At 29.2% G+C, this 27,752-nt stretch overlaps 3 protein-coding genes across 3 annotated transcripts; all 3 read left to right on the top strand.

The window, feature by feature from the left end:
• Positions 1-2,306: 2,306 nt before the first annotated feature.
• Positions 2,307-4,725, top strand: LOC111675519 (esterase B1-like). The gene is made up of 5 exons (XM_023436291.2): positions 2,307-2,459; positions 2,517-2,790; positions 3,250-3,400; positions 3,460-4,190; positions 4,254-4,725. The coding sequence occupies exons 1-5, from the start codon at positions 2,446-2,448 to the stop codon at positions 4,704-4,706; spliced, it is 1,623 nt and encodes a 540-aa protein (XP_023292059.2). The 5' UTR covers positions 2,307-2,445; the 3' UTR covers positions 4,707-4,725.
• A 133-nt stretch (positions 4,726-4,858) lies between these two features.
• LOC111675518 (esterase B1) lies at positions 4,859-8,249 on the top strand. Its single transcript, XM_023436290.2, has 5 exons — positions 4,859-5,019; positions 6,216-6,377; positions 6,446-6,710; positions 6,769-7,641; positions 7,715-8,249. The coding sequence occupies exons 2-5, from the start codon at positions 6,238-6,240 to the stop codon at positions 8,159-8,161; spliced, it is 1,725 nt and encodes a 574-aa protein (XP_023292058.2). The 5' UTR covers positions 4,859-5,019; positions 6,216-6,237; the 3' UTR covers positions 8,162-8,249.
• Positions 8,250-11,785: 3,536 nt separating this feature from the next.
• On the top strand, positions 11,786-27,377 carry LOC111675495 (esterase B1). The gene is made up of 6 exons (XM_023436266.2): positions 11,786-12,142; positions 23,277-23,589; positions 23,860-24,010; positions 24,067-24,627; positions 24,693-24,862; positions 26,684-27,377. The coding sequence occupies exons 1-6, from the start codon at positions 12,096-12,098 to the stop codon at positions 27,152-27,154; spliced, it is 1,713 nt and encodes a 570-aa protein (XP_023292034.2). The 5' UTR covers positions 11,786-12,095; the 3' UTR covers positions 27,155-27,377.
• Positions 27,378-27,752: the final 375 nt, after the last annotated feature.

Raw genomic sequence — 27,752 nt, 5'->3', positions numbered from 1 at the left:
TGGAATTAAAAAATAACCAATTAAAATTATTAATAATTATAATTCAATAATTTCCAATTGCAATTACTTATAGTTATCATTTTTTCCTTATAATTGAAACTTGTTACATCCAAATTACAAATTGTTAATTGCTATGGATAAATTTGATAATTGAAATTGGTAAATTTCCAATAATAATTGAATTTTCAATTACACTTAAAGTAATTATAATTAAAGCTTTCCGAATTAAAATTACTTTTAATTGTAATTAAATGTTTGTCTATTACAATTATTTGTAATTACTATTAAAGTTTTTCAAATTACAATTACTTGTAACTGAAGTTTTCCCAATTACAAATTTGTAATTGTTTTTGTAATTGAAAATTTTCGTTAACAGTTACATGCAATTCTGAATTTTGTTTCTTTACATGTAATTAGTTATGTTCAAAATACTAATTACATGATAAATTCAATTATTGGTAATTTTATCTGTCAAAACGTCTATTAAAATTAAAAGTAATTGTAATTAAATATTGGTCAATTACACATTACAAGTAATTGCAATTGAACATGTAATGATTAACATTGAGTAATCATGCCTTCTAATTACAAGTAATTGTAATTGCTTATCAGTTAGGTAAAAAATTCAGGTAATTGTTATACTGTCCGACACTCAAAATTAAAAACGAAACGGATGATATACATAAGTCTGAAACTATAAATTTAAGGGGAAAAATCAGCGTTTTTAGTTTTTCATTTCGTGATCCAAATTGCCAAATTTGATGCCAAGCTTACAAAAAGAGTTTTAAAATATTTTGTGTTATTTTTAGTTAATTCTGTCTGGATCAAAAGAAGTACAAAAACATCTTTAAACATTTTTTTGAAAAAATTATATTGAAAATTTTAAAAGATTTTAAGGAAAAGAATTTTAAAAGACGTTTTTGAAAGAATTAGACGAATATTATCTGGTTATTTTCTAACGAATTTTTTCTCTTTTTGTCGAACGGTGTTATACGCAAAACATAAATTACAATTAAAAATTATTGTCAATCATTATCCCCTAAAGCGTTTCTGGTATTTTCAGTTATCTATCTATCTATCTATCTATCTATCTATCTATCTATCTATCTATCTATCTATCTATCTATCTATCTATCTATCTATCTATCTATCTATTTACCTATCTACCTATCTACCTATCTATCTATCTATCTATCTATCTATCTATCTATCTATCTATCTATCTATCTATCTATCTATCTATCTATCTATCTATCTATCTATCTATCTATCTATCTATCTATCTATCTATCTATCTATCTATCTATTTATGTATCTATCTATCTATCTATCTATCTATCTATCTATCTATCTATCTATCTATCTATCTATCTATCTATCTATCTATCTATCTATCTATCTATCTATCTATCTATCTATCTATCTATCTATCTATCTATCTATCTATCTATCTATCTATCTATCTGTCTACCTATTGGGATCAAGTGCTGACCAAATTAGGGTAGGTTTAGATATGACCATTTTTACGGTGTTTCGAAATCCATTTAAAACTGTTAGGGCCAAGAGAAGACATAATTTTTTAACATGGTTTAAAATGGGAAAATTATAAAATATTTAACTAAACCAAAGAATATTCCTTATCCTGATCTAAGTTTTATTTCTTCAATGTAGAGTATAAAAATAACTTATTAACAACATTTTCATTTAAATGTAAATCATTTGAACGTGTGAACGTGTTTTTACTCTAATATTCACATTATGTTGATTTGCAATCTTGACAAATATATAAAATTAATTTTTTTCTTTTTTTTATAATTTTTGCTAGTCATGTTTTCACTTATAATAGCAATCTTAATCAGACAAAAAATATATAATCAACATTTGCAATATGAAAATTATATTTAGTTGTGACAATATTGACGGTATTTCGAGACGAATAAAACTTAGCAGGAATTAATAAAAGTCCATATCCAAAATTATGTATATGAAAATATAAACTTTAACATAAATAAGAATACATATCGAAAGCCAAAAAAATGTAGTTTGATGGACTAACTATATTTAATTTATTTTTGAATTGATTAACACGAAAAGTTCATAGAGGATAACTCTACATGAAAGTGTTCTTGTAGGTTAAGTTTTATTCGTTGTGATTGTTAATCAGTCTACTTGATATCAAGTTATTTTTTTATTTTTCTACTATGATAAGACAAACACTTCAATTTAAAATAAATAAAATATAAACAAATAATTAAAAGCTCTTTAGTTTTAGCATTATAATAAAAAGAAGAGCGTAAAAAACTTATGTTTAATATTATTAAGTAAGAGAAAATAAAAAATTTAAATGTCAATTCAAGTAAAACTTAAAGTGGCAAAATTTTAAAATAAATTGAATTTGATTAGTTGGTTGCTTAAGTTAAAAGAGACAACTACATCAAGGCAGACATGGAAAACGGCAAGTAAGTTTCATATTTACAAATTATTGTTTAAAGTTAATTAAACTAATTTTTTTTCAGCATAAAATATCAAAATATTAGTTTACCCGTGGGTCAGCTTAGAGGCTGTGTTAGAAAAACAATTTACGATGAAGAATATTATAATTTTGAGGGTATACCTTATGGTCAGCCACCTATAGGTGATTTAAGATTTAAAGCACCATTACCGGCTAAACCATGGACTGGGGTAAGGGACTGTTTGGAATTCGATGTCAGACCTATGCAGAAGAGTTCTTTAACGGGTGAGATAATGGGTTCAGAAGATTGTCTGTATTTAAATGTTTATGCTAAAAAGGTGAGTAGTATTTTTTTTCAATTATTTCAATTATTATATTGAAAAGTTATATAAGGCCCTGTCAGAGAGACAGACATTACAGCACCGACTTTTATAATATAACAAAATTATTAACCCTAAACCTTTCTTCTGCAGCAAAACTTAAACGATTTTCGATTTTTTAATTTTTAACACGAAAAATAGACTTTGGGGCATCCAACGGACTTTAGACTTATCTACAAATAAGTCTTTGAAGTATCATATGTACTGGTTAATTCTTTATTAACTGGTTTATTGCCTAGACTATTGAATTGTCAATTTCCCAGTACAAAAGAATAATAACTGCACAACTCTGATACATTACTTACGAATTACATAATCAATAGACCGTAATCTCGACGTTTTACTTTTCACTTAGAAATCGTTGAATACATATTTAATTGCTTTAATTAAATTGTTATCAATTTTCATTCTTTATAGCTTGATACCGAAAAACCTCTTCCCGTTATGGTGTGGATATATGGTGGTGGTTTTGCAACTGGCGAAGGTACAAAAAATCTCTACAGTCCTGATTATTTTATGAAGGAAGATATAGTGCTGGTTACTTTCAACTACAGACTGTGTTCACTCGGTATTATTCAATATCAATAAGATAGCTATAGGGATGCTAATACCCTTCTTTATTTCCAGGTTTTCTAAGCGTCGAAGATCCTACCCTTCAAATACCCGGTAATGCTGGTTTAAAAGATCAAATATTGGCCTTAAAATGGGTTAAGCAATATATTAAACATTTCAATGGTGATCCAGACAATATTACCGTATTTGGTGTAAGTGCTGGTGGTGCATCTACTCATTATTTAACCTCTACACCTCAGACCAAAGGTCTTTTACACAAGGCTATATGTATGTCGGGTTCGATGCTTAATAATTGGGCTAATACACCTCAAAAAGATCATGCATATCGTTTGGCTAAATTTCACGGTTACGAGGGTGATAATAATGATAGAGATGTAGTCGAATATCTGAAAAAACTAGAACCCCAAAAATTGGTTCAACATGATATTTTAACTGATCAAGAAAAACGTAATGGTGTTATGTTTACTTTTGGTCCTTGTATCGAAAGTTATGTTGGTGAGGATTGTGTGATACCACAAGAACCTCGTGAAATATTAAAATCGGCTTGGGGTAATGATATACCTATAATGATGGGAGGTACCTCTAATGAGGGCTATTTAATGTATCCTAAATTAAAAATGTTTCCACAAGCTATGAATGCCATTAATAAAGATTTGGAAAGAATGTTACCTGTAGAGGTAAGAGAAGACGATAAGGAGAAAACTTTATTAAAAGCCCAACGTTTGTTAAGGATACATTTTGGTGATAAAACTCCCAGTAATGAATGTATGGAGGAATTTTTAGATGTAAGTATGACCAAAAATATTAATATACATTTTCTTATATGCATATTTTTTGCTTTTTTTAAGTTTTATGGCTTTAAAGCTTTCTGGCATGGTTTTCATCGTTCTTTACTTTCACGCCTGGCCTATGCCAAAGCTCCCACTTACCTTTATCGTTTCGCCTTTGATTCGCCTACTTTTAATCATCATCGCAAACGTTTCTGTGGAGATGATCTGAAAACCGGTGTAGCTCATGCTGATGATGTTTCATATATGTGGTATGGTTTTTATGCCTGGAAATTGGATAAATCTAGTAAGGAATATAAGACTATTGAGAGAATGATTGATATATGCACTAGTTTTGCCAAAACTTCAAATCCAAATTGTGCCTCTACTAACAATATAACCTGGCTGCCTTTGGCTTACAATGAAGCTAATTTAGCTTTAAATATTAGCGATGATTTAAGTTTTGAAATTATACCCGAAAAGGAGAAATTTGTTGTATGGGATTCATTGTATGAAGCAAATAAATTATTTTAGTTAATTGTTGAAAAAAAAATTGTTCAAATAAACTATCTTATAAAGCTGTGAATAAATTTATTAGTTGTTTTTAACAAATAAACAGCTGATATTAAACAGAGAGTGAACAACTACCTGAGTATAACAAGCAAACTATTGTCTATTGGAAAAAAGCTTGCTCGGATTGTATGCGTGTTTAACATTTGCTGTTAGTTGTTTGGGCTCCGTTAAACGAAAAGGTTGTCTGTTTTAATCTATAATGAGTGGGATTTTTTTCCTTAAGTGTGATTTTTAAGAGAGTTTATATATTTTTAAGAGTGTCTTTTGAAATTTGGTAAGAGTTATTTAAAATGATTTCAAATGTTGTCAGAGATTTTATTATATTTACTTTTAAAATAAAAAAAAATACTTAACAGTTTAACATTTTAATAATTTTATTTTATCGAAAAAATAAGCAAATTATTAAGTACTAATAAATTTTTTTTAACAAAAAATTATTTTTCACCAAACATTTAATTTTTTATAAAACAAGTAGGATAGTATAGTCGGGCATGACCGATCATATGATACCATATAAGTACGTATATTTTAAAAATTACTGATTTTTTATAAAGAAACTTTATTGCAAAGTATTTAGGCAATTTACTGATGAAAAATATAGGATTATAGGTCAAACATAGGCCGATTCTTATTTTTTTTAGTAAAATGATATATTTTTAAATAATAGTGATGTATAATTTCATTGCGTTACTGGTTACGTTAGTTAGTTAGTTAGTTAGTAAATTAGTTAGTTAGTTAGTTAGTTAGTTAGTTAGTTAGTTAGTTAGTTAGTTAGTTAGTTAGTTAGTTCGTTAGTTAGTTAGTTATTTGGTTAGTTAATAAGTAAGTAAGTACGTAAGTAAGTAAGTAAGTAAGTAAGTAAGTAAGTAAGTAAGTAAGTAAGTAAGTAAGTAAGTAAGTAAGTAAGTAAGTAAGTAAGAAAGTAAATAAGTAAGTAAGAAATTAAGTAAGTAAATAAGTAAATAAGTAAGCAAGTAAGTAAGTAAGTAAGTAAATATGTTAGTGAGTTAGATAGTTAGTTAGTTAATTAGTTAGTTAGTTAGTTAGTTAGTTAGTTAGTTAGTTAGTTTAAAGGAGCATGTACATACATACATACATACATACATACATACATACATACATACATACATACATACATACATACATACATACATACATTCATACATCAAATCCAAAAAAAGTACACTTAGTACTCTATCTAGTAACCTATCGCGTCTGTTGTGCTCTCCTTACCCAGGCGCGAATCGAACCACCTCCGATCTCCAATCCGAAAAGCCAATTAGTTTGTTTTGCTTCAAAACTTCAGAACAGGCTTCAGAATTTCCGATTGGGATCAACTTATAATTATTTTGAACTTTTCCCAAGTTAACCATGAGATATATTTCATTTACGTCAAGTAAATGTCAAATGCACAAAACAAGCTTAATATTATTAAAATATATTTATATATTACCCTCCCTATTTCTACAGATTCAACTGTACGTTCTGTTAAATGTGGCTGAGTAAATTCACTATACAATCTCTTAAACTAAAGTCCATAGAAAATACTGTTTTAAGATCTATTGTAAAAAGTGATAACTTTATCAGTATTCAAATAAGAATGAGGTCGACAATCAAAACAATGGAAACGCAGTAAGTGTTTTCAAATCTTTATGAAGTAAATTAAGATTTAAAAAAATTACTTTTAAATTTTTTAAAAGCGAACCCATACTGAAAATTCCCCAAGGCTTAATTAAAGGTCTTAAAAGGAAAACAATATATGATCATGATTTCTATGGTTTTGAGGGTATACCTTATGCTCAACCTCCCTTAGGTGAGTTAAGATTTAAGGCACCTGTACCGGCCGGCAATTGGACGGATGTAAGAGATTGTCGTGAGAGTGACCTAAAGCCTTTGCAGAAAAATCATCTAGGTGTAGCCGAGGGAACGGAGGACTGTTTGTATTTAAATGTTTTTGCTAAACATGTAAGTAATTCATTAAATTTTATATTATTAATGTTAAAAAAATATCTTTTTTCAACAGCTACAGCCCAAAGAAAAGTTACCGGTTATGGTGTGGATTTATGGAGGTGCCTTTAATACCGGTTCTGGTATACGCACCAAATACAGCCCCGATTATTTCATGCAAGAAAATTTAATTTTAGTTACTTTTAATTATCGTTTATCTTCCTTGGGTTTTCTTAGCCTGTCAGATCCTCGCTGTGAAGTACCTGGTAATGCGGGCTTAAAGGATCAAGTAATGGCTCTAAAATGGGTTAAAGATAATATTTCCTATTTTGGTGGAGATGAGCAAAATATTACTTTATTTGGTGAAAGTGCTGGTGGAGCTTCAGTCCACTTTATGGCCGTGACAGAACAAACAAAGGGTCTCTTCCACAAAGCCATTTGTATGTCAGGTTGTATATCAAATCCCTGGGCTTTTAGCGGTATTTCTACCGACTTACCTTATCGTTTGGCTTGTGAAAAGGGCTACAGTGGCGCTAATGAGGATAAATTAGTTCTGGAATATCTAAGAAAATTACCAGCGGAGCAATTGGTTCTAATCGATAAATTAAATTTAGAAGCTGTTGGCAGAGGAGGTTTCTATGCTTTTATACCTAGCTTAGAGCCATATGATAATGAAGGATCAGTTATTAGAAAACCGTTAGAGGACTTAATAAAAACTGGCTGGGGTAATGAAATACCCATGATGATAGGAGGCACATCGTTTGAGGGTTTAGTAAGATACTCTCAAATAAAAAAGAAACCAGTACTGGAGATATTTAATGCCAAACCAGAGCTGTATTTTCCAGCTGAAGTGCAAAAGAAGCTTACAGAGGAAAAAAGAGATATGTTGGTGGCAAAAGTAAAAGAATTACATTTCAAAGATACCAACGAAGTAATGGGTTTTATGGATGTAAGTTGCTGTAAAATTTACTCATAAAGTTACACATATACAATTTATATTACTAACTTCTTATTCCTTTCAGTATGATTCTTTTATATCATTTTGGGAAGGCCTACATCGTCTCATAAAGTTCAGACAATGTTCTTCCAATGTACCCACCTATCAGTATGTCTTCGACTTTGATTCGCCAACTTTTAATCATCATCGTACCATGTTTTGTAATGGCGACATCAATACTGGTGTGGCTCATGCTGATGATTTATCTTATATCTTTTATGCCTACTATTCATGGAAATTGGAAAAGGATTCGAAGGAATATTTAACTATACAACGTATGATTAAAATGTGGACCAATTTCGCCAAGAATTCCAATCCAAATTGTGAATTTACCACGGAATCACCATGGCAAACTGTTGAAGCAAGTGATGCCAATAAATGGCTAAGAATATCAAATGATCTTAAGTTTGAAGACATGCCAGAAGACTTTAAGAGAAAATTGGACTTTTGGGTTGGTTTGTATGATGATTGAAAACATTAAACTATAGTTGTAAACAAATTTGTTTTAATTTTATATGCTTAAAAAACGGATGTTCCTTAATAAAGATAATGTTACTTAATTTTTTACTTCAAGAGTTAACTGAACTGAGTTAAAACTAGAACTAAATAAGAACTAAACTAAAACTGAACAAGTACTGAACTAGAACTGAACTAGAACTGAACTAAAACTGAACTAGAACTGAACTAGAACTGAACTAGAACTGAACTAGAACTGAACTAGAACTGAACTAGAACTGAACTAGAACTGAACTAGAACTGAACTAGAACTGAACTAGAACTGAACTAGAACTGAACTAGAACTGAACTAGAACTGAACTAGAACTGAACTAGAACTGAACTAGAACTGAACTAGAACTGAACTAGAACTGAACTAGAACTGAACTAGAACTGAACTAGAACTGAACTAGAACTGAACTGGAACTGAACTAGAACTGAACTAGAACTGAACTAGAACTGAACTATAACTGACCTAGAACTGAACTAAAACTGAACTAGTACTGAATTAGAACTAAACTAGCACTGTAATAGAACTCGACTAGAACTGAACTTAACTGAAAACATTTTTCTGACTTTTCAATGTCTAGTATATTCACATCAACATTGAAAAAGTATTGATTTTATCAGTAGTATAGTAAAAATATTGTCCGGCAACTCTGCAGAATATCAAACAGCTGTATATATTTATTATTTTATTTCATACTCTCTCTCTCATTAAGTAATAAATGATCGGAATTTTTTTTTTTTTTTTGAGAGAGTAAAAAGTAGCCAAAACACCAACAAGCTTAATAAATTGAAGTAAACAAAAATATTTATAAACAAAACCGGCTGTTTATAGATGACAACAACAAATATATATTTTTATGTAGCTATCTACAAACGCACACTTGTATCTAAAACCATGTCTACACACTGTGCATGATAATATTAACAAATTCTATAAAATATAAAAACGTACAGAAATTCTATAAATTTTCTAAATAAAATATTTTTAATAACTAAATGCAAAAATTGTTTAAGTGCCAATATTCGTAATAATAATTATATAACTAGTGAGGACAGTAAAAAAATAAAACTGATTAAAAATTCTTTACAAATCTTTTAGTATCAACAAAAAATATTTTAAATAAATTAGCAATAACAAATTTCCTTATGTGATCTATTAGTTCATTATGTATTCTGTGGCAGTCAGTGTGTTAAATTCATTTCAATTTTATTTTGATATTTTTGTTTTTTATCGTTTTCAATTTTTTTCGCTGTTTTATTTAAAAACAGATGCTTTTGTTGAAAAAAAAGACAAAATTAAATACAAACGATTATACACAGATACGCAAACGTACTCTCTTTTGTGCTTTAAACAGTTTTGGAGTACATATGTACATACATGTATAAATAATGTTGCAGTTTTTTTTTTTTTGCAAAACGAATAATTATTCGATTAGAAATTAATTTTGAATTTTTAAATGATAGTTGTAAGGGAAGTTAAAACCTAGGGTCAAAAATGAACTTGAGTCTTGAAAATGGTCATGATTGAAGCTATAAATATTTTATGATTGAAGAAAAATTTTTGATTATTTAACGATTAAGAAAATTAAAACCCTGATCTTATACATCATTGTAATCTAATTTTGTCTTAAGTCTGTATAACTGTAACATCCGAGGGACGATATAGGGAGCAAAAGGGAGGCCTAGGTATAGTGGGTGTCACACCTCAAATATTATATTACAAATAAATCTGGGAAAGTATAACAGCCAGAGTCCTGAAACCTCTTTTAGGCATAAAATGGATGGACCAGCAAATGAGGGCGTGATATTTTATATATTTTGACATCGATGTAAACATTTGAGGACAAAATAGATAGTGAGTAAATTTTACCTCTCATATGAACTAAATATGATTATATATTTTATCTTGGAACCTAATAAAGTCAGAATCTTTAATATGGCCTTGGTCCTCCCTATATATCCGGAAAATTATGAAATAAATTACTGTAAAGATTTAGGCATAAATGGGAGGGCTTTTAATTTTTTTTTTAATTCTAGAACAATTTCACTTTTTGATAAAATAATGGACCGATTTTCAATAGGCTTTCTTCGTCCAAATTTTATCAAATTATATTGAAAGTTGCGTAGCATGCGCTTAATCTTTACATAGACACACAGACAGACAGTCATAGAAAAATCGATTCAGAAAGTGATTCCGCTTGGTGTACTTTAAGACCAATATGTTTAACCTCCATCACTATAGTGGAGAGGGTATTATGCGTTTAAGCTGATGTTTGTAACACTCAAAAATATTATTCTTATACCCACCTCGAAGTATACCAATCGGCTCATAATCACTTTCTGAGTCGATTTTGCTATGTCCATCTGTCTGTCTGTCTGTGTGTCCATATAAACCGCGTGCGCTAGAGGTCGTAATTTTCAAGATAATTGATGAAATGAGGCACATACTCATTTTTGGTTCACTGACAAACGCTATTCAAAATGGTTCAAATCGGTCCATTGATGGCCATGCCCCCATACAACCGTACCCCCCGAATCGAGCCTTTACAAACGCTATTCAAAATGGTTCAAATCGGTCCATTGATGGCCATGCCCCCATACAACCGTACCCCCCGAATCGAGCCATTAGGCTCATAATTACGTTAAATTTCTATTATGTTAACAAAAATCAATAAAGCTTAGTTCTATAGAACGGTGAATGACACTTCTGATTTTTATAATGATCGTACCCCTCTTTATAAAATGATGTGAAGTTAAAAATTTATAGGCACATATTTGTCTCTTCTCCCCTATGAGCCATAAAATAGAAAATCTATTTTTTTTTTTTTTTTTGTCAACAATAAGTTAAAATATTCTACAATACGGTTAAAAAACAAATTAAATGTTTTACTTTTCGACACATAATACCCTCTCCACTAAAGTAGTGTAGGGTATAAAAATTGTATGTCAAAAGTAGTACTTGGGTGTTTTTATTGTTTCTTTTTAAAATGTTTTGTAATGCAGTCTATCAGTCTAGTTTTCCTGTTTTTGCTTTAATTTTTATTCAACACTCATTATCACTATTTATTTCGACGCCTATGTTATAACTTTCTCTATCTCTGACCATTTGTCACCAAGTCGTGCTGTTAATCTTATTTTCCCTTAATCTGTCTACACAAGTTTTCTTGTAATAAGTAGCAATTAAAACAAAATCAATCTTATGTATTTATATGTGAAGCAGCATTTCATCATTAACCGATTAAAAGCTAAACTCGTAAAATTGTTTACACTACTTATCAGTGAGTAAGTATTTATGATACATGATTCAATATTACGCTCAATACACACACGCTGGGTGCTGGAAAACAATGCCACACGCCACCGCATAAACGCCACTAGTACTAGTGCTATTGCTGCTGCTCGATCCATTACTTTAGCTCCATGAAATTTGTTTTGCTTTTGTTATTACTGTTGTTGGTTTTAATTTTTTTTTTATTATTGTTTTTATTTTTGTATCTTGTTGTTGTTGTTTTTTTTTATTTTTTTAATCATCAACCGCATTTCAATATTTTTACGCTACTTTTTTTATTATGAAATTTTTAATTTCAGTTTCAATTTTTTATTCATACAATACAGTTGTTAATTCTTGAGGTTTTTTTCTCTATATATTAAACACATCTTTCTTTCGGGAGTGTGTCAGCGGCAAATTAATAACATATACTAGATTATTGTTAATATAAATAATCAACATTAAATACAACAACAACAAGTTTAATATCATTATTTATTGAAATTGTATCTAGATATAAAGAAAGTTTTGGTTTCTTTTAAATAAAAATAAAAACACAATCAAACGTATAATTATATATTTAAAAAAAAAAATTACCTGTTGATCTACAAAAAAATAAAAGAAAGACATCAATATGAATTTCAACGTTAGTTTGATGGAGAAATTAAAATGGAAGATTAAGTAAGTAATAATAATTAAAATGTTATTTAAATGGTAATAGGAAAGAAAGGAAGAAACATAAAAAAGATTCAGATTAGTGTCTTAAATTTATTTTAGAAAACTTACTTTTGATCTTTATTAACTCTTTCACACACAAAACTTAATCGCTGTACTTTTAATAAAAAATGGATAATGTGTTTTCAAAAATATAGCATGTGACATCAAATTCCAAAGAATAACGTATTTTTCTTTCGAAATAACTATTTACTGTAGTTGTGAAATCAAAATAACGATCTAAATCGAAAAAATTTAAAAATAATCATGGGACACCTTAGTCCCGTATATGCGAAAGAGTTAAAGTTAAACTTCGACTATTAAATTACTCAAGATTGAAGTACAAGTTGCACTTTAAATAGGCTAAAGATTTAAGCTAAATTTGGAATTATAAAATTGTACTTGATAATGTTTAATATCTGCAATTGATCCTGGTCATTACATCGGTTTAAAAAAAAAACATGAACTGATGAATTCCTACTTTCATTATAATATGATCAAAAATGAAATTTAAAGACCCCCACGCATGCAAATAACATTGCTAAACATGAATACAACAACTATACTATTTTCATTGAAATAATATATTTTAATCACAATATGATTCACATAAACATATAACGTTACATTGAAACTTACATATAACCTTTATATGTTTTATTGTTATATGTCTATTGATATAAATTTAACCTTTAACATGGTTACCTCAACCATGTTGTTTTCTGCTTGCATCTAAAGTACGTTTAGAGTAAATTTAGGACTTTACATAAACCGCTAACCAAAACTTCATAGGGATCCAAGGTTAAACCACAATTCAGGCTTAAGACTGGTGTTACATGTTTTCTCTATAATACCATAACAAATTGCGATATCTGTGTAAATTGTATAAAAATCGACTGTGATAGATCTTAAAAATCTGAAAGAGTATTTGAAAAAAATTGTGACAAAAGAATGATTAAAAAAACACGGATTTTATAAAGTACGATTATAATAAAAAAACTGTGAAATTCACTAAACTTTGACCCTACCTTGCCCTACATCAGTCTCCATCGAAAATATTTCACTTGAATGGAAAAGAGTGTTTGGGTATTCTCATACCATAAATTTTTATAATTTTTAACACGGGGCAACCTGACCTATTTGACATTGAATTATACACTCTACGAAGATTGACCTTTAACCGTTTAAAAGTAAAATATTCAATTTGCACAATTTTAAAGACAATATCTTTGGCTTTAATATAAACTCAAAAATTATGTTACACTTTAAATAGTTTTAATGTTATGGGTAATTATCTATATATACTTTAATGAAATTTTACTATATTTTTCGATTTTTAAATCGCGATATTTTTAAATTGGAATGAGCATGGTAAATCCGACTGTTGTCCGGTTTCTCTCGTTTACATAATTCTATTTCAAAATGAACTTTAGTTAAAGAACATCAATGAAGCATAAAGATATTTTACCACCAGCTTATCATCTGTAATAATAAGAAATTATAAAATCCTACCATAAGTTATTGGTGAGTTTTAATAATGGGCCATAAGGCGGTATTCGAAATGCCCCAGAGTTTAAAACCCCTGCGACCGACCAAAGGCAGACTATCCAAAATAGACAGACACACGGATGGACGGACAGACATAGCTCAATCGATATGATATGATCGATATGATAGTGATTCTGCACCTGCATTCTGGACCTACACTTAGTAGTCCAAATATTTTTCTGCATTATAAACATCAGTACAAACGTATATTACCCTCTCCACTGTGATAATATAGACTACAAAAATAACCAAAATTTCATCGCAATTAAGTCATTGAGTGAATTTCAGGTTTAGTTATTTATAGAAATAAAAACTTAAAAAAAATATTTTAAAGTGAATGATAGTAAACTTGCATGATACCACCAAGATTGTCTCTTGCATACACAACCTTAAAACTTAATGTTAAAAAATAAATTCTAGAAAAACAGTAATAATGACTCAATTAGTCATAATTCAATAATAAATTGTGAAAAAGTACTTAAAAAAATCCACAGACACACTAACAAACAGACTATCTGATATCTACGGCAAATATTGTCAAGTTCAGAATTAAAAAAATAAATAAATAAATTCATTTTAATATATTTAATGTGTAACAGTCATAACAACAAACTAAATTATAATTTCTCCCCTAAAACTCATATGTTTTTATATTATATCAAATTTTAAACATCTTGATATGTTTTTCGTTGTCATAACTTTTCTTAATAATTAATTAATAGTCTCAAATTCCTCACATAATGAGTCACTTAAATAGCTCAATATAAATTATTTTAAATAAGTAATTAGCTTTGTTCTTTTTTTTTTTTAAGCAGTCATACACAATTTCAATTGCAAATTTTAAGAAGAATGGAATCTTTTCTAGGACATTGACTGTGCAGAGATTATTTCATTAAACGCAATTACAATTTGTAGACGTCTTAACCTAGTTCCACTTTTTGAAATTAATGTTCTTTTTTTTTTTCTTCTTGCTGTAAGTATGCCAATTAAGGCAGTAAAATGCAATAATTTATAGATTTTAATGTAGAAGAATGGATTGTCATATAAAGTTGATGATGTGATCGTTATTAATATTTTGGGTTGTTTTTTTTTTTTTTCGTCGTTGGCTTACCAAATAATACATACGATTTTATATTCTAATCATTGCAAATATTTTTTATTATGTACTTATTTGGAAACGTTTGGAATTAGGAATTTAAGTTATTTTGAATGCTTGTTGCATTGCATATTAAATTATGCAAATTTTAAAATATTCCACCAAAATAGCTTTAAATTTGGATAAATAATAAAAAAAAAAACTTAAAACAAAACTAATTAATATTTCGTGTTGTTTTTAGTTTGGGCTTCAGAATACCTTATGATTTGCTTTTAATTATCCGGTTTACAATCGTTGTTGTACGGTTGCATCGTAGTATGTAATAACTATTTACAATTGATTAGTTTTTCTTTCAGAAAACTTTATTTGAATACATTTTATGACATACAACGCTACAATGATACGACATCGATTGTGAATTGGACAAATGTTTTTAATATGTGGGTATATTGATTGTAACAAAATATTGTTCTTCGAAATATTAAAGTGTTTATATTGTGGGTCCATATTAGATTTTAAGATAATCTAGCCATATCTGTCCGTCAATCTCACTATATGTCTGTCAGTCTGTCTTTCGTATATCTGTATGATGAAAACACGATAGAGCCTTAACAAAAATAACTATAGAGCCGAACTTTCGCCGAAATATTAGTACCTTACTCCACTATAGTCCATAATATGTCCAATATAATGTGCTCTATATTTGTCTGAATTCACACTTGGAATTTTCAATTGATGTGCTCGTAATCCTGTGTGTTCACTCCTGTGTCATTACTCATACTAAACTCAGACTTGCTAATTTTAAGGAGAATTCTTATTCATATGATCCTTTATGTTCTACCCACCTTTTCATTATTCCAAGAGTCCCTTGGGATTCTGTTACTCATATTGCGTTCGTCAGTTTAACTACCTCAAACTCCCTTCCCTTTAAAGCTTATACGTTTGACCTTTCGTTGCCCACAACTCCCAAGTGAACTTGTCCTGATATGTATCAATTCTGGATCTTCAATATAGAATCCTAGGCCCATCTAATCCCCCAATATAGAGTCATCCTTATTGCAACCAATTCCTACTGGTATTTGCTCTAATGTTTCGCTTGACCAAGACATTCTATACGCGATCAGAGTTTCAAAGTTTCTTACATATTTTGTGCCTTATAAGCGATCAGATACGACTGATGATTTTATATTGATTTATCGTATAATCACTTTTGGCCAGTTCGCCTAAAGCCAGGCGTCCTTCGGCAGTATGTGCAGCCTCATATCTTAGTTAGTTTGAAAATAGGATGTACATATATACAACAAATATAAAGAAATACACCTAGACCTTTATCGGGCCTATTGTGCAACAGGTGAGAATCGACATACCTCCTCCGGTCTACCAGACTAGAACACTAACAACTAACCTAGCAGAGGCCAGCCTCATATCGCTAATATATTTCTACGTTTCCAGAGCCTTTGTTGAAGTAGTACACATGGCACCGCTTATAGTAAAGTACCATAAACCCTCTGCAGTATACTACACTTTTCTGACCAATGAAGTTATCCGGATTATTGCAGCATAAACTAGACAGGATCTTTTTGGTCTCAGCAAATACAGAGCATGCTATGTACTATTTACCTTCGCGTTTATATTATTTTTATACCCTACACCTCTACAGTGGGTATGAGTAAAAACACAAACTCTTCTTTCGAAAAAAGAACTAACGCTATTGAAATTGGTTGAAATCGGTCAATTATTTCGCTTATATTCCAAAATTAAGGTAAAAATTAAATGGCTTTGTTATTAAAATTTAAACCAAATTTTTTACACACTGAAAGGTTGGCCATGTCCGACTATACATTCATACTTATATAAAATTGCAGTAGAGGGTTTCTTTTATAGAATATCGAACATTCAAAATCCTTTTGCAAGGTGTCTTGGTTTCAGCTCTTATGAAAATCAATTTCTATATTTTTGAAGAATTTTATTATTGCTCAATGAGTAGCTCCTAATGACACTGCATGCTCCTGAAAAATTAGGTTGCTTCAGTGAAAATTGCCACTTTTTCTATACAAATAATTACATACAAATAGAATTCCAAATAAAATACGAGCACAATAACCAGTATAAAGTATTTTTATAAACAAAAAATATAAGGAAACAAAATACTTTTAATAAACAATTTTATTTCTCGAAATAGAAAACTTATTAATTTTTACGCCCTTCCACCTACTTTAAAATTTAATAAATTTTTTTGTTGTTCCAAAAAATAAAAACATGTACTTTTTTATCTTTAATGGGTTAATTATAAAATAACTTTAATTGTTTTCTATACAAGACAAACAGATTTATGTAGTCTTATCACAAAAACACTAAAACTACATACTGCACATAATATGCAAGAAATATAAACAAACACAAATACTTATGAATGTGTTATATATATAAATCTGTATTTATACACATACATACATATATGATTTGATAAGTATTAAGAGTTTAATAACAGTTCACTGATAAGAACTAAGTACATATAATATTTATTTATATATTCATACACAAGATGTTTTATTAAAGAAAGTAATGTAGAATATAAATTATTAATAATACAAAAAAAAAAAAAAAATAAGCAGCCTTGACTTTAACAGAAAATATTCCGTAAATAATATTAACAACAGCCCGAACAATAATAATGACAAGAAATGTACATAAGATATAATAGATAATAGAGAATATTTGAACAAGTCTTTAATATGGATTTTGCAAAATAAATATAAACAGTAAATGCAAGAAGAAAACGAAGAGAGTAGAATAATGATTGCAAGTCTGAATTGTATTTCAAGTTAAAAGAAACATGTGTTTTCATTAAATGTATAAATAATACATATTAATGTTTGTCTGAAGATTCTAGAATAATTATCTATAATACCTAGACAAATGACTTAGGTAGTGTTCACACTTAAAAGTTTTGAGTTAAAAGGTAAGTTCTACTTAAGAAAAATATTTATTTGAAATTTTTGCGAATATAATCATAACCATAAATAATTAGATTCTATATAAGAATATTCTTCTATATTTAATATTTGTTTATTTTTCAATTTTTTGTTTTGTTTATGTGAACATATCATTTGGTTTTATTAATATAATAAAAGATTAGGCTTATTTTGTTATTGTTGGTGATTAGAAATCATGATTAAATTATTTGCCACTCGACAATGTGATACAATATGTACATATATATATATATAAATATCAAATAAGGACCGGTAGTGTTTTAAATTTTAGGGTGCGTATAAGGATTATATTACTTAATTAATATTAACCATACGCTGTGATGTATTGGTTTTTAACAGTATAGTGTCATTTAAATGTAGGTACATAAGTTTATGGTAACAATTTCTTATTTATAAAGTCTTCATTATAGTTCTCAGAAATTCAAACTATAAGGTGAAAAAACGAAGAAATTTTGCTAATTATTTTTAAAAAATAAAAATAATTAATATTTAAGAAATAATAAAGAAAATAAAATTAAGTAATTTACGTTAGTTTATAAATTAAAAGTTAAAAAAATATAAGTTTAAAAACTAAACAGAAAATATCATATTAATAAAAAATAAATTATCTTTCTGCCGATTTAATGAAAAGCGATTAGATGGAAGGACCAGTATGAGATACTAATTAGTATATCAAGTGAAATTTATTTTAAAAAAGAAAATTTTCTTGAAAACGTCGGAAAATTAAGTCAAGGAAAACTTTGTGAATTTTGAAACAATTTTTGAATTGTATTAAAAAATATATATATAAAATATACCTTAAAAAAATATGAATGAACTATTAAAATATTCCCAGGAAAATTGTTTGAACTTGTTCTAAAAACTACTTGTTTTAGAACTACTAAAAACAGTTTTGTAAATAACAATAGTAATAACAATACAATAGTAAAAATTAATCAACATTTTCTCAAAATAGCTCGTAATCTTAATAATTTCAAAACAAAAACGTTAAAAAAGAAATATTTATTTACACATTCCCTAAAGCTTTCTAGTGGAACTAGGACTATGTTGACATATTCAAACAAAAATCATTGATTAAAGAACTAGTTCCAGACGCGTTTCAAAAAACGAGTGTCGACTCCATTACGCTTCCTCAGAGCCAGTTCCGAAGATGACAATTTCGAACAAAAATCATTGGTCTCAACGCCAAACTAGAACGAGTTCAGGCAAAAATCATGTGTTTCAGAACTACTTGTAGAACTTATACTACTTTTCTTGTTCAAATTTAAATAAAATTACCGATATCACATTTGTATGGGAGCTTTGCGAAAATGTGGACCGATATTGCCTATTTTTTATACCAAACAAACCATTTCTATATAAAATACTTACAAGCTCTTTCTATTTAGACTCAATAGTGCTTTCAACATGCAGACAGACGGACGGACAAACCATTAAAGAATTTAATAAGAACAAGGAATATATAGTTAGTTAGGTACTTAGTTAGTTAGTTTGAAAGGAGGATGTATACACATCAAATCCGAAGAAATACACCTAGGCCTCTATCGCGCCTGTTGTGCGCTCCTTAACCAGTGCCACGGGTGGGAATCGAACCCAGCCCTCTGGTCTACTAGACTAGAACACTAACCTATCAGAGGCCACAAAAAATATTTCATAAAATTTTATTAACGCCCTGATGAAAAGACATAACTAATTCGATCTAGAAAGCTATTATGCATCGGTCAGTATATTTCAAGATTGACTATTATCAATATAAACGAATCTTACCCTCATATATAGTGATGTTGGAGATACGTATTGATTGCTGTAGTATAAAGACACACATTAGATTTGCAATTATTGTGCATAAAATTTATTTGATTATTGCAACAGAAATGACCAAATAATTTGATTCATTATTAGTGATATATAATTAGAAAAATTTAATGATGCATTAAACTTTTTTAATGATAGTTTTATGCTCGAGTAAAATGGAATTTTTAATGAAAAATTTAATTTTAATAAAAAATTAAATTTTAAAAAATTAAATTTTTAATGAAAAATTAAATTTTTAATGAAAAATTAAATTTTTAATGAAAAATTTATTTAAAAAATTAATTTTTAAATAATATGGATATAATAAAATTTTGCTCCTTATATTTGATGTTTTACAAAGATTTGAAATAAAAAGTAGAAAGAAATTTTTTGAAAGAATTATTTTAAGATCGCAAAATGATATAAGTAGCATCCTAATGGCCGTCCATCTGCGAACGTCATTAAAAGCATGATAGGGCCCAAATTAGTGGACTTAGAAAGCTAGTCCTTCAGTAAATGTTACCTGAAAACAATTTTTATATACCCTACATCAATATGGTGCTGATGTTGGTAACACCTAAAAATATTGGTTCTACGTCCACCTTAAAGTATACCAGAAACCTATAGCGCTCGCTATAGGTCGCAATTTTTAAGATAATTTCATGAAATTTAGCACTTGCTCTTCTTTAGGCCCTTCAGTAAGGTTCTTCAATTAGTGTATCTGACATTCAAAATCACTATATAGTTAAAATGAATGGATCAAATTTCAACAAATATGTGTCAGTGATCCCAAAATGGACAACTAAGAAGTCCCAACAAAACAGCTTTTGAAACACCCTATCTGTAAGCGAACGTTTATGTAACTTTCCCCCATTGACATTGCAGTGTTAATATAATGGTATAAAAGTTATGAGTTAACTTTTCAAAATAAATTTTTTGTTTGATACATCCAAAATCAAACCAAACACGACTGAGATTTAACATAAAATTTTAGAAATAACATAAATTAAGGGAGATTAAAAAGGGCTTAGAATTACTTAGTAGTAATTTTTGTATATGTGTCAAGTTTATATCAATAAATTTTCAATTGTTGTGTCATATAAATTCAATTTAACTTAATAGCAATACATACATATACATACATATGTATGTATAAATAGAAAACCCATATTATTAATAAAACTTAATTAATTAAAACCTTCTAAAACATACACGCATACAGATTTAGCTACTCGTTCACACATATCAAATATTTGGCAAAAATGACGTCATCGACATTTTGAATTCCTTTGCACAAACATAATATATTTTTGACGACATCAGTTCAGAACGTCTTTATTATTTGTTTCGATATTATTCAAAAATCATATAAAATCTAAAAAAAAATTACAAAAATAGTATTTACGTTTTTTCTTTTTTTTAATATTTGATAGGTCTGAACGTAACTTTACTTTACATTTAAGAAGAATCATTCATGTATGAATGTTAAAAGTTAATAATTGGCAATTGTTGCAATTCTCCATCATTCTAATAAATATTTAAATAAAAATGTTTGTTTGTTGTGTACACAACCACTGAACTGATGTTGACAATGCACTTGATTGTTAAAATGCATGTTGTACGTACGTTTTTAGTTTATATTTATTTAAAAGCTTAATATTAACAATAATAATAAAATGCTATCAACAATTCTACGTTTGCTCATACACATTTATATATATATTTTTTCAAAATGATTAGAGCAAAAATAAATAAGATAGACCAACCACACCCATATTCGTCTTCTAAAGATATAAAACTGTATTTTAATAATGACTAATTTAAAAATAAATAAACAACAAAAAATTAATAGAATCTTTTTTTTTTTTTTTTTGTTTATGTTTAATTTAAATAAATAATTCATTTGAAAATAGTTTTACATGCAGTTTTTTAATATCATACATTATTTTTTTTTTTCGTTGCTTTAAAAAATAATCGCATTCTAATGTGATGCAATGTATGTAATATAATTAGTAGTTTAATTTAGATGAAAATGTTGTATCATCAGTTTAGCTTATTTTTAATTTAATGATAGTTATTTTTAATTCTAATTAAGTGTGTAGTTTATTTAATCTTATTTTTGTTAATGAAAGCCTTTTTTGTCTAGTTTTACTATTTTGATAATAGAATTTTGAAAATGTAAAAAATAGTTAATTTAGTTAATATGAGAAATGTTATTTATTGAATAATTTTAAAAAAATATAAAATTATTTACAACGCATTGCAAGGTGAAATTAATAATTTGTTTAAGAACACATTACATTTTTTTAATTTTAACTCTGATATAAAATCAAAGTTTCTGTCTCTGTAATATTTACATATGTACGAAAAGATTTCGCCTTTGATACAAAAAATGGGTACAATTGAGAAACGTAGATTGACAAAAAGGTAGACATATAAACAAGTACATGTACATTAGAGTGTCCCGAGGAATCGCCTTTTTAAGAATATCAAGTATAAATACCTCTCAATCGATGCGTATTAATGTACTGAACATAAGACAAGTAAAAAATATATATTTTTTATTTTTGTGGACAAGAAATACCGTAAAAAAAATTAACTTTTTTTGCAATAAGTTACATATTACGTAATTTTGGAGAGCCATTTTGAAAAGATTCCAAAAAGCTGGTGAGGAAATGAAGCACTTTTCAAAAAAAATATACATTTTTTAATTTTTCTCGTGTTCACACATTAATACGACTAGACAATACACTAGACAATAGACTAGACTATAGACTAGACTATAGACTAGACTATAGACTAGACTATAGACTAGACTATAGACTAGACAATAGACTAGACTATAGACTAGACTATAGACTAGACTATAGACTAGACTATAGACTAGACTATAGACTAGACTATAGACTAGACTATAGACCAGACTATAGACTAGACTATAGATTAGACTATAGACTAGACTATAGACTGGACTATAGACTAGACTATAGAATAGACTATAGACTAGACTATAGACTAGACTATAGACTAGCCTATAGACTAGCCTGTAGACTAGATTATAGACAAGACTATAAACTAAACTATAAACTAGGCTATAGACTTGACTGTAGACTATACTATTGACTAGTCTAAAGACTAGACAAGACTATAGACTGTACTATAGACTATCCTATAGACTACACAATAGACTATACTATAGACTATACTATAGACTACACTATAGACTATACTACAGATTTATCTAAAGACTATACAATAAACTTTATAATAGACTATAAACTAGACTAGACTGTAGATTTTGATTTTCAGAAATCTGTTTGAATTAGATCCATATATTTATTACCAAAACTTGATCAAGTTTTAATAAAAAAATATTTATTCAAAGACATAGATATTTCTGCAACGAAAATAATATAAACATTATCAATTTCCAGAAACACACTCAGAACTGTAGGGAAATTATTTCACCTTATATTTAGTTGTTTTAGTACGTGTGGCAATTAAAGCTGCTGTGTAGGTGTGCTAAAAATATTAAAATGTTTTTTTTTTTTTTTTTAACAGATTTACCTTAAAATATGCTATGAAAATATTTAAAATGAAATTAATTAACTATACTTTTCTAATCACTTTTTTCTCTTATCAAAAACTTTTTCTATACCATTTTTAGATGCATTGAAAATAAGTTTTTAAACTATCGTTTAACTACCAATGAAACGGTGGTAGCTGAAACTGAATATGGCAAAGTGAAAGGCGTTAAACGTTTAACTGTGTACGATGATTCCTACTACAGTTTCGAGGGTATACCGTACGCCCAACCGCCAGTGGGTGAGCTGAGATTTAAAGCACCCCAGCGACCAACACCCTGGGATGGTGTGCGTGATTGTTGCAATCATAAAGATAAGTCAGTGCAAGTTGATTTTATTACGGGCAAAGTGTGTGGCTCAGAGGATTGTCTATACCTAAGTGTCTATACGAATAATGTGAGTATATTTAATGTATATTTTTGAATTGTTTAAGAATTTATAACATAATTTATTATTGAGATTTTGGGGAGTTTATGTGTTTATATGCCTAAAATATTAATCATGTTAAAGAAATATGACTTGGTTTACGTTTATTAGATATATATCTATTAGTTTACTTTAAATTTTTAAGTAAAGTTTGAATAATCCTGTATTGGTAGAAAAGAGTATCTAAAGTAATGTCTTAAGAAATTTTATTTAAAAGTTTTTATTTTTCTTAATTTTCAGCTAAATCCCGAAACTAAACGTCCCGTTTTAGTGTACATACATGGTGGTGGTTTTATTATCGGTGAAAATCATCGTGATATGTATGGTCCTGATTATTTCATTAAAAAGGATGTGGTGTTGATTAACATACAATATCGTTTGGGAGCTCTAGGTTAGTTAGTTTTCATTATTTAATAAACTTTAACTAAATATATAACAACTTTCTAGGTTTTCTAAGTTTAAATTCAGAAGACCTTAATGTGCCCGGTAATGCCGGCCTTAAAGATCAAGTCATGGCCTTGCGTTGGATTAAAAATAATTGTGTCAACTTTGGTGGCAATCCCGAGAATATTACAGTCTTTGGTGAAAGTGCCGGTGCTGCTTCTACCCATTACATGATGTTAACCGAACAAACTCGTGGTCTTTTCCATCGTGGTATACTAATGTCGGGCAATGCTATTTGTCCATTGGCTAATACCCAATGTCAACATCGTGCCTTCACCTTAGCCAAATTGGCCGGTTATAAGGGTGAAGATAATGATAAGGATGTTTTGGAGTTTCTTATGAAAGCCAAGCCACAGGATTTAATAAAACTTGAGGAAAAAGTTTTAACTCTAGAAGAGCGTACAAATAAGGTCATGTTTCCTTTTGGTCCCACTGTTGAGCCATATCAGACCGCTGATTGTGTCTTACCCAAACATCCTAGGGAAATGGTTAAAACTGCTTGGGGTAATTCGATACCCACTATGATGGGTAACACTTCATATGAGGGTCTATTTTTCACTTCGAGTTAGTATTTTAAATAATAACTGTTATATACAACTTATGGACATTTATACTATTTCTTTTTGTAGTTCTTAAGCAAATGCCTATGCTTGTTAAAGAATTAGAAACTTGTGTCAATTTTGTGCCAAGTGAATTGGCTGATGCTGAACGCACCGCCCCAGAGACTTTGGAAATGGGTGCAAAAATTAAAAAGGCTCATGTTACAGGAGAAACACCAACCGCCGATAATTTTATGGATGTAAGTATGGAAGGGAACAAATATTGTGAGACCAATTATTGGGAATCTAAAGAGGAATATATCTACTTTGGTGTCAAACATAGGAGCTGTTAATTGTAGAACCTATTTAGGGTTGTTCATTACATTACAAAGTTTATATGAAAGAATGACAAACATTCATACACACGGGCGGATATGACTTTATAAGATTTTACTATTACTCCAGTGATGTTTTTAACAGAATTACTGTACCTACTCACCAATAAGAAAGAGGCGTGGCATATTGATTTCGTCATTCCATTTATAACACAGAGAAATATCGCAGACTGGTGGACATGACTTTATAAGAAACTACTATTGTTCCGATGGTGTTTTAAAAACAATTACTGCACCTTACCACTATTTAAAAGAGGCGCAGCCTTTTGATTTTGTCATTTCGTTTGTAACATATATCGCTCTTAGAATATAGCGTCTGTCCATCCATACCAAAATATTAAACATTTATCATATATCCCCCGGGGGCATATTACCTTGGTGAAGCCTCCACCTTGGTGTTATTGCAATCACGGCGTATAAAGAGGTGGCCAATACCTATAATTTGTCCGCGACTAGAAAATTGGTAACAGTCTACTGCCTGGCTTAGTTCTTGCATTGATTGAAAAGAGGACTATGTCCTGGCTGGTCAGTTGGTTGAGGTTCCTTCGGGATCCACGTAGTGGCACTGTTTTAAACCCAAATTCGCGGGGAGAGTATGTTGCGGCTAAAAGACTGATGTAAGGTAAAATCAATATTTCGGGATAAGTTCGGCGCTGTTGCCGAAATAACATATACCCCATAGAGGATGACTGTGGGACTTAGCGTTGGAAATGAGTTGGTATTAATTGGTATAAATTGGGACGGGATGAATGTAAGGTACGGCATGATTCACTCAACTCGTCTGCCTATAATAAATGAGTCGTATGTTTTTCTCATGTATGTATGTGTCGTATGAATGATATGTCTGCAGGGTTGTATGATGATAGATGAAAGGTATCATATACAAATGATACCATTGAATTTTCCTTCCTTTTCAAATAAGTTCATTACCACAGTGTGTGTAAGAACAATGTCCTCGGCTTATTTGGTGGATTCGTACTTCGGTTACGTCTCTAGGTGCTGTTGCTGAATCAAAAGAGGCCATCCGATCGTAAGAGATTAGATAGCTCGAGTACTTCAGAAAAGTGTTTGTTCATGGACCGGTCAAATCCAATGTACAAAAATTGCCACCTGAGTTCTTCATTGAAGGATAAAGGGGCGATGGTAAACCGTTGTCAAGTCTACACATTGGATGAAAAAGACCACCGTGGGGTAGAGCTTCATGACGTGTACTCTCGTAAAAATTTCGACATTCATTTATCATATATTTTCAATATACTTATGTTCTCTATTATATTTTATGAGCAAAATATTCTACATTGATCAGATATGTTTAGTATATATTCTCCCTTTTACATACCCTTTACACACGTGATCTCTGGAATATTGTGAAAGGTCGCCTTCGGGAACTAAATTTAATGCTTGAGGATATTAGTATAACAATAGAAATCGTCCTCAATACATTTCCAATCCCCTTATAAGGTCCGTTTCAGAATAGAGATAAAATGTGACAGAAATCCTCTTCATGGTTTCGTGTGGATCAATTCATAATTAACACTATCCATATAAAACTTATATTTTTTATTAATACTTTAAAATATTCTTTTAAAACATAAATATCCTTAAATACTTTAGAGATCGGTTCATGACATTCTCTTAAATATTATTATCATACTAAATCATTACAATTATTTTTCATTTCTTCAGCTTTGCTCTCACATCTATTTCTGGTTCCCCATGCATCGTTTATTGCAATTACGTTTCAATCACACCTCCGGTACACCCGTCTACTTGTATCGCTTCGACTTCGATTCGGAAGATCTTATCAATCCCTATCGTATTATGCGTAGTGGACGTGGTGTTAAGGGTGTTAGTCATGCTGATGAATTAACCTATTTCTTCTGGAATCAATTGGCCAAACGTATGCCTAAAGAATCCCGTGAATACAAAACAATTGAACGTATGACTGGTATATGGATACAATTTGCCACCACTGGTAATCCTTATAGCAATGAAATTGAAGGTATGGAAAATGTTTCCTGGGATCCAATTAAGAAATCCGATGAAGTATACAAGTGTTTGAATATTAGTGATGAATTGAAAATGATTGATGTGCCTGAAATGGATAAGATTAAACAATGGGAATCGATGTTTGAAAAACATAGAGATTTATTTTAGAGTGTAACCAAAGAGTGTGAAATATATAACGATATTTAAATTTTTTTATATATATATATATATTTTTTAATTATGTAATCTTTTTTTTATATATTTAACTATGTAGTTTTGTAAAAATTATTATACATATATAAAATAATTGTAGAACATGCAATTTAACTATTGCTTTTTTTTATAATATAAAGTCATTTGTTTTTAAATAAAATTAATATATTATTATAAATGTCTTATTTTATTTATCAACATTTATTTAACTTTTTACGTATTCGAGTGGAAAATATTCTCTTTAAATAAATGCATTTTTGAAAGTAAATATTAATAGATAAATTAAATAAATTATATATTTATGTATATAATTTGTACTATTTTTTAAACAATTTTTGCATGCAACAAAAGTTTGCATGATGTTTTAATAAAAAGCATCAATTGATCTTGAACTAGAGACCACCCAGCAAAAATTTTGTAATAGATTGTGCTTTTAAAGACACTTCCTATTGACCATTACTTAACGCCTGCATTACTTTTAAGTACTCTTGTATTGACTTATATTATAATCAGAAAAGTAGAAAAGTACTTTCTTGCTTGCTTTTTACACACA

This window comes from Lucilia cuprina, chromosome 4 (assembly GCF_022045245.1).
Source record: "Lucilia cuprina isolate Lc7/37 chromosome 4, ASM2204524v1, whole genome shotgun sequence".
In the NCBI taxonomy this organism is placed as follows: Eukaryota; Metazoa; Arthropoda; class Insecta; order Diptera; family Calliphoridae; genus Lucilia; species Lucilia cuprina.
The sequence above is the reverse complement of the archived record's forward strand: the minus strand, read 5'-3'. Positions and strand labels throughout refer to the sequence as shown.